The sequence below is a fragment of the Cavia porcellus genome, unplaced genomic scaffold (assembly GCF_034190915.1).
Source record: "Cavia porcellus strain 051 isolate PalLab524CR breed Dunkin Hartley unplaced genomic scaffold, mCavPor4.1 scaffold_6, whole genome shotgun sequence".
Classification (NCBI taxonomy): Eukaryota; Metazoa; Chordata; class Mammalia; order Rodentia; family Caviidae; genus Cavia; species Cavia porcellus.
The window spans coordinates 30048346-30055875 of NW_026947489.1; the positions used below are offsets into that span (position 1 = coordinate 30048346).

The 7530-nt window shown below is 50.8% G+C and overlaps 1 protein-coding gene across 1 annotated transcript; it reads right to left on the bottom strand.

Annotated features, from left to right (window-relative positions):
- Positions 1-2078: 2078 nt before the first annotated feature.
- Positions 2079-5122, bottom strand: Inafm2 (InaF motif containing 2). Its single transcript, XM_013158957.3, has one exon. It carries the CDS (start codon positions 4738-4740, stop codon positions 4279-4281), a length of 462 nt encoding a protein of 153 aa, XP_013014411.3. The 5' UTR covers positions 4741-5122; the 3' UTR covers positions 2079-4278.
- Positions 5123-7530: the final 2408 nt, after the last annotated feature.

Below are 7530 nucleotides of genomic sequence, written 5' to 3' on the forward strand. Positions count from 1 at the left end.
GTGTGTGGTACAGAAGCTTTTTTTTGTTTGTTTAATTAGCCACTGGAGGGAAGAAAAAGCATAACACAGGCTTTCTGGCAGCACAAAACCACAGGCTATGTCAGCAAGTGAAACAGATGTGACCAAAAACTGTCAACAGAACAGCTATTTTTGTAGCTCAGCATCAGGGTTGGGACAGAGGAGACAATGAGTGGGTCACACAGCCTGTGTCGTGTCCGCTGAATACCACACGGAACACAGCAGCAGACTTGTGGCGCCTGGAAAGCACAGGAAGACTAAATGTGAGTCTCTCCTCTTGCAAATAAGCTGAGGCCAGAGGGATTACTATGCCTACAATCTGCAGGGTCCTGTGGGTCACAGGTACACCACCACAACAGCAGGGTCCGTTCCATGCAACATCACAGTAGGTGATAAACAAATAGCACCTACAGCTCTATGCCAGGCACTGAGTTAGCCTGGGTCCTAGGAAATGGGCAAAGCTACTAGAGTCCTTTCCTCCACCCACGGAAACAAAAGGAAAAAAAAAAGTACAGCTGTGACTGTTTTGTTACTGAATTACAATTCCAGCAATACCTTGATTCTCTGCAGACAGAAAAGGGAGGACAATTCTGACCCTTTTAAAAGGCTGTGGTAGCCCTAAAGCTTCCACCAACCTTTCAGTTCTCCTTAAAAGAAGCATGCTAGAACAAGGAGACTTCTGCACACAGCATTTCAAAGTAGGATGTAAACACTCAGCTATAGAACACACTCTCTTAGACTTCCCCAGTGAAAACTGAAATACAAAGTAGACAGAAAAGCCAGGAAACTGTGGTAGTAATCTATTCTATTATGAAGAAAAATATTGCAGAGCCATACTTCTTTGCATCTGAGCATCCATAGATAGAAAAGATACCCCCATAATCTCAGTTCACCCCATTACTTTCTAAAACTTTACTTTGACAAAAGGATTCTCTTCCTCGGAATTCAGGCTGTTAAGGAATGAATGTTTACAGTAACTTCTAATATAAGCAAACACCTGGAAATATCTGGTAGTCTGGGTGTAAAGGGCAGAAACATGCATCTTTTGGGCAGACCTCTCTCTCCTAGCTGAAAACCTGATGGGTCATTTTGTGACTCATTTCTAATGCTTGCAAAGAAAGCTGTTCTGACCACTGCTCCGTGTGGCCATTCTCACTGGCCAGCAGGCTCCTGCTGCACCTACTGCTGTCTGTGCCCATCGTGTGAAACTGTTCAGTAGTGAGCCACAAGTCACGGCTATAGAAAGGAGGGGGTGACTCAGAGAGCCTGGAAACTTGCCCTCCCCTCTGCTCTGCCTTACCAAGCCCTTTCACAGAAAGCTATTGTGTAGGCTGAAGAGTGAAATAAAGGAAGGGCGGGCTTTTTCCATGCCTTCCCTGCAGACAACAAGGTAATGTGAAAGCACAGTGGCTGCCCCCCAACAGCTCTGGTGAAGTGCAGGCCTCAGGGGGCCCCTCCAACACTGGTTTCTCACTCGGAATTTGTACTGGGCAGCATTGTCTAATAATAAGCTGAGCTCAATTGCTCACCACATATTTTGCAGCATAACTAATCCCTTATATTTATGCTCCTCACCCACGCCTTTTTTGTTTGCTTTAAGGGGAGAAAAATCCTTCACCTTTGAAGCAACCTACACCTCTCATCTACTTAGTTCTGTGGTAGGCAAAGCTTTGAATAGGGGCAAACGGTTTAAAAGGAGAAGAGCGCTGCCACTGGGCAGCTTCTCGGCTCACTAAGAGTTTAAGATTCAAGCGCACTGGCTCTTCTAGCTTTCAGCCAGCATCTGCTCAGAGTCTGGTAAAGCAAAACTTTCTTCAGCCTTTTCAAGGTTGGCAAAAGGTGGCTGAGCTAGATACTGTTTCTCCAAGCCCATGACTGCTTGCTAAGATGGATCCTACCAGCCTTATTCATCAATTCAGTTGAGCCACAGGGCCCTGAGAAGAGTAGGGCGACTGCTTTCTCCTCCTAGACCTATTCATTACTGACCATCCACCAGATCTCAGAGCACCTCCGCCCCCTCCCCACGAAGCCAAAAAGAGAAACGATCAACTTACACAGGCTTAGGCAGAGTTCTTAGAATGTATTTTTGTTCACCTGAAAAATAAAACTTTTTAAAAATATACAGGATTTTTTGAGTACAGGTATATCTTGAATGGCTGAATTATAAATAACGTCTCTGGTCGTGTTCACAGCTAGGGCTGGAGCGAATGTCCCAATTCCAGTGGAGGCTTTAGAGTCAGGAGGCCAGCTAGACCCATGAGTGGACTCCCTAGGCTCTTTGATCCATCCCAAAGTAGATTTAAACAGTCCAAAAAGCTGGGATCGGGGGTGGGTGGGGGGATGGACTCCCAGATGTTCTCCTGCAAGTCCAAAGGATTCTTGGAATAAGAGATCGATTTACAAATTATTAAAATATAGGACTAAAAATTCACACAATAAATATAAATTACAGGCTATTATTGAAGTTATAAAGTAGCATTTTGTTTCTTCCCTCCGTCTCTCACCAAAAATTTAAAAAGGCCTCATAGGCTTCCTGATGACTGAAATCCTAGTCTAAGAAATGTCCTCTAAGTCCAGAGACCTTGGGGTGTTACCAGCCTGCTGGTAGGCTGTGACAGCTCAGTTGCTATTTTCTTGGCCACAACAGGACATGGCTTAAAGCAAGGCTATTGTCCTGTAAATCTGAACTGGAGCTAACTAGAATGCAAGCCAGAAAACTGGAAATACAAACTGTTTCAGGACCCAGGTGCATTTGTTTTCCCTTTATTTTTTTTTAAGTGACTTATTTCCCAAAAAAGGAAACACAAGAGTTTGATATCTTGTCACTACTCACACTTAAGTGCCTAAAAGCAAGTGGCAGAAAAAAATGCAATCCAAACTGAGGAAGTATAATTCTTGCTGCCCCAAAGCATATGTATGTCATTTCCCTTAATGTTTGTCACCTCCTCTATAAAATTATAGGCTGCATTTAAGTGAGGTTTATCAGAAAAGATAAAGAAGCCAATTCAACCTTCCCATGGCTGGTCTCTTAATAGGCTATCATAACCCTTAAGCACAGTAAGCACAATCCTTAGTTTGAAGCCCACCTACCAGCCTTTCTGATTCTGTAGTACAACTCAAACCTGGAGGACACAAAGCTCATTTCACAAGAGATTTCATCCTAATAGCAGAGTGGCTGAGTTGCTATAGGCTCAGGAAAGAAGGAAGGCAAATGTGAACAAGCCAAGATCTTGAGGAGCAAGAAACAAATTAAGACAAGGTCTGGAATCCGACAAGATCCTGAAGAGCAGGGGACTAAAAAAGATAAAACATTTGCCACTCTACTTACAAAAGCTGTTCTTCCTAAAAGAATTTTGTGAAAGGAAGGCCAAGTGTTGAAGCACAGCAGCACTGCCCTTTCCCTTCCATCCTCCCTGGCCCACATCCAGACCCTCAGGGCTAGGACAGGAAGCCACTTTCCTGGGGGTATAAGGGATAGGAAGAGGAAGGATCAGTACATTCCCCACCCTCCCTAAACTGCTTACTTCTTCTACCGTCAGGTCAACAGTCTAAGAATGATTATACTCTTGTGTAAGAATATCATAAACCTCTCTTTCTGAAATAGGTGGGGGACAGAAGAAAGAAAGGGTGGTGAAAAAAGCCATGTTTGTGCCCTTCTGGCTAGGTTCTTTGGAGGCCACAAATAGCCCTTGCTGGACCCCATCAGTCAGTAGCTACCCAGGGTATGGGAGGATACATAAGAGTTCTGTGATTAGAGCTGCTAATGCATATGTCAACAACTATATACAGGGATCTATAAATTAAATACATTTCTGGCCACTGCAACTAGGTTGACATACCTGAGCTCCACTACTTTTGGTGCCCTCTTCCTTTTGAGAGCTTCAGCTTATTAAAAAAAGAGCCCCTACAGCTCCCTCTTCCCCTGAGTCTTGGGGGGAAATGTCCCAGTCACCCCTGCATATAGGAAACATCAGAGCTTCGGCAACAGAAGGGTTCAGTACTAGGATCCCCTACCCCTCTTCCTTCTCAGGACTCAGGGCCCTGGTGTGGCACAGTCCTGGGAAGACCAAACCCCAGTTCCCAGAGAATCGTGGTCCCTGAAGATCCGGTTATGAGCCACTGGCTCCGGGCAAGCTGGCGATCGTAGGATTGTGTGTGTTGGAGGGGGGGGGGGCGTTCACTCCGGAAGGGTCACTCCTGCCCCGTCCTGCTGCAAAGTCCAGCTTGGGAAGGATGGTTCCCCGCCCCTGGTGCAAGGACTCAGTGACTCCGGGGCATTGCCGCTGCCTCCTCCTCGTCCTCGTCCGGGCCCCGGGGGCGCTCAAGTGGCCCGGCCATGGGGCTGTCTGCAGGGGTTTCCAGGGGCTCCGGCCGCACAGCCTGCAACGGGGGTGCATCGCGCGGTGCCTCGCGGCGGGACAACCCGGTGCTGTTGGGCCCCGCGGCAGCAGCCCCCGAAGTCCCAGACGGGCCAGTGGCATTGGAGCCACCGGAAGGCGGGCCCGCGGCTCCCCCCGAGGTCCCGGCGCCCACCGGCTGCCAGATGAGGCTGTAGTAGACCGCCAGCACGATGGCGGCCAGCGACACGGAGAGCACGTAGGCGAACACGGTGGCGAGCCGGACCCACTTCTTGTTGGTCTTGGCCGCCATCTTCGCCTTCTTGTCCCCGGTGTAGGTGGCCGGCTTGCCCCGCTCGGCCGGGCCCGCGTCGCGCTCCTTCATGGGGGGGCCCCGGCCTTTGCCCCGGTGCTCCACGGCCCCGGCTGGAGGGGGCCTGGCGGCCTGCGACGACTGGACAGGGGGCGGCCCGGCGCCCTCGGTTCCCGGCGGCTCCGCGCTCCGCCGCCGCTCCTCACGCCGCCCGCCAGCCGCCCGCCACCGCGTCGCTGCGTTGTCGCCGCCGGGGCCTGGGCTAGTCACCGCCGCCAGCGCCGCCGCCGCCGCCGGCCCGTCAGCTGCTTCCGCGCGGCCGCCACAGCTGCCACAGCCGCCCGGCTCCGCGTCCCCATCCGCTGTAGCCGCCGCCTGCCCGGCCGCCGGCCGCCCGGTCTCCAGTGGCCGCGCGGACAGCGCGCTCCAGCCGCAGCAGCCCGGCTCCCCCACCGCGCGCGCCGGCTAGAGGGGCGGGGCGAGCGCCGCCCGGGCCGCCTCTTAAAAGGGCGATGTACAAGTCCGGGAGAGCTGTGCGGGGAGCCCCGCAGAGACGCCCAGTTAAGAGAGAGAGTTAAGGGAGGCTGGCCTTAAAGGGGCGACAACGCCGCAGCCCCTTGCGGGCTGGAGTGGTTAGGACCGGAGCCTCGGGCGCTTCTTTAAAAGGGGAACGGCGGCGTACTGGGCGGAGTTCACAATCCGGAGGGGCGGGCGGAGCGCAGAACTGTCAACTCTGGCACCTCCCCGCTCCTCCCGGGCTGCCGAGTGACAGGTGGAATCGCAGCCCGATCTTCGGCCCCCAGGCTTGTTTACCACCCACTCCAAAGTTGGGGGGTGACGCTGCGATTGTGCCCTCGGCTTGTGCCTAAAGCCGAGCTCCTTCATACTCCTGGCTCAGGTCCAGGATGTGTCCGAGGAACCTGGAGCGCATACTGTAGCCCTCAAAGCTGGTCCCCTCCTGGGGGCAGGCTGGATTTAGGGACTCTCTGGCATCGTCCCAATTCCCTGTCTTCTTGGAGCCCCGTAGTCAGGCCGCCCAGACTCCTGAGCCTCCGGGACAGAGCCGCAGGCTGTTCTCCAAGCGAAGTTTACAACTGGTCTAGAGCTCCGGTTTTGCTGTTCCGACTCCCGGGTTTGGCCTTGATTTGGACCAAAGGGCCGCACTGAACTGATGGAGGGTGGCCATGAATTTTTGTCCTTTGATCTTTTTTCTGCCCGCCCCAGACCTAGGGCAATCGTTCTGCTTTTCTTCCTCCCTTTTCCACTCGAGGTTTATTCTATCTGGCTCCCAGCCAGGGTCCAAGCCCTTGCTCTTTAAATCCCCCTATGTGCTTGACGACCTCTCTTTCTGTACTGGGACTCTCCATAGCCCAGCTTCAGTGTGCCTCCCGCTTCCTCCCACCTTTTTCTTTTGTTTTCCTTCTCTCCTCCCCATTCCATCTCTATAAAGCTTTCCAGAATTTTTAGTTCCTTCTGCCTTGAATCCTACTTCCTGTGTTCCCAGAACGGGCTGTGTGGATTGCCTGTGTGAACTGCCTGGTGTCTGTTGGAACAGGGGTGGATCTGGAGACTGTGTGCTTATGTGCGTGTGCGTGTATGTGTGTGGCTGTGGCCCTGGTGAGGGCCTCTCTGTAGCCCCTGCAAGTGTGAGTCTGACCTGGCTCTGATCTTGGGTGTGTAGCCTCTTCTCCCTTTCTCTTAAACTGTCTCCTCCGGGAACTTTCAACTTGCAGTTTCCTCTTCCTCTAGGAAGTCGCTTCCTGACAGTACTGCCCTGCTGCACAACAAGCAAAGAACTGCCATAGCACAGTGTGCCGGCGGGTTGCTGCAACCACAGGCCTCTAACCCAGTCCTTCAGTTGTAGACTGCTGGAGGCTCAGGTGTGTGGCTTCGCCACTACAATGGACGGCTGGGTGCTATTTCAAGGAAAAGTCTGCTTTTCCATTTTCCAAGAAATTTCAAGGAGATTGGGAGTTTGGTTTATTGCTTTCCAAGAGCGGATAGGGAAAAATAACTGAATCCTTTCCCATCCTACTCCTAGATCAGGCTATCAAACGAAACTCTCAAATTAAAATCCCTGAATCACCTCTGGAAGTTGTCTTCTCTTCTCTCACCTGTTCTCTGGCCTTCCAGACAACAGGCAGATCAATCGTACAATTAACGCAAGATGAATCATTCTTAAAGACACCAGGCAAGGCCAATACATAGCTTCCTTTCATCCCTCTTCTGGAATGCACTTTGTTTTGCTTCTCTGTATTCTTGTTGTAAACTAAACTACTTTTTTCTTGCTTGGTTCTTAGCAGAATGGGAAAACAGCTTGTCACTCTTTTCTAAACTAAAGAATAACATACTTGCAGCTCTCAGGCAATTCTTCTTGCCCTATTCTTTTCTAAACTAAATAGTGCCAGATTCTTTAACTTGTCATCAGTGAGCCCTATTTATTATTTGGATTTACATAGTGTCTTTTACCCCTGGAACTCAAAATGCTTTCAGATATAATTGAGCCTGATCTCCCTGGTGCCTGAGCCATTAAAAAACCATTAGTGTATTCCTGTTGCAAGCTAGTAAATGGCCCCCTAGTGGTGTTAAAGTGAAGGGGCTTCTCTAATTGCCTCTCCTCACTAAAGGTAGGTAGGAATCAGAATCAAGGCAGTTTAGGGACACAGTGGGCTCAAAAGGCCCCTTGTAAATACCCCCACCAACCTTAGCACTCCCTCCAGCCTCCTCCACAACCTCATTATGAATCGTCAGCTAAATGACTGTTTCTGATGCGGAACTGTGTTGTCTGCTTCCTGTGACAGCCCTTTCAGCCTTTGGAAAGTTCTGACCAATTGTAACAGCAAGATCCATGCCCTTGGTCCA

Coding starts and splice junctions, on each gene's coding strand:
- Inafm2 (XM_013158957.3), bottom strand. CDS start 4,740: ATGAAGGAGCGCGACGCGGGCCCGGCCGAGCGGGGCAAGCCGGCCACC.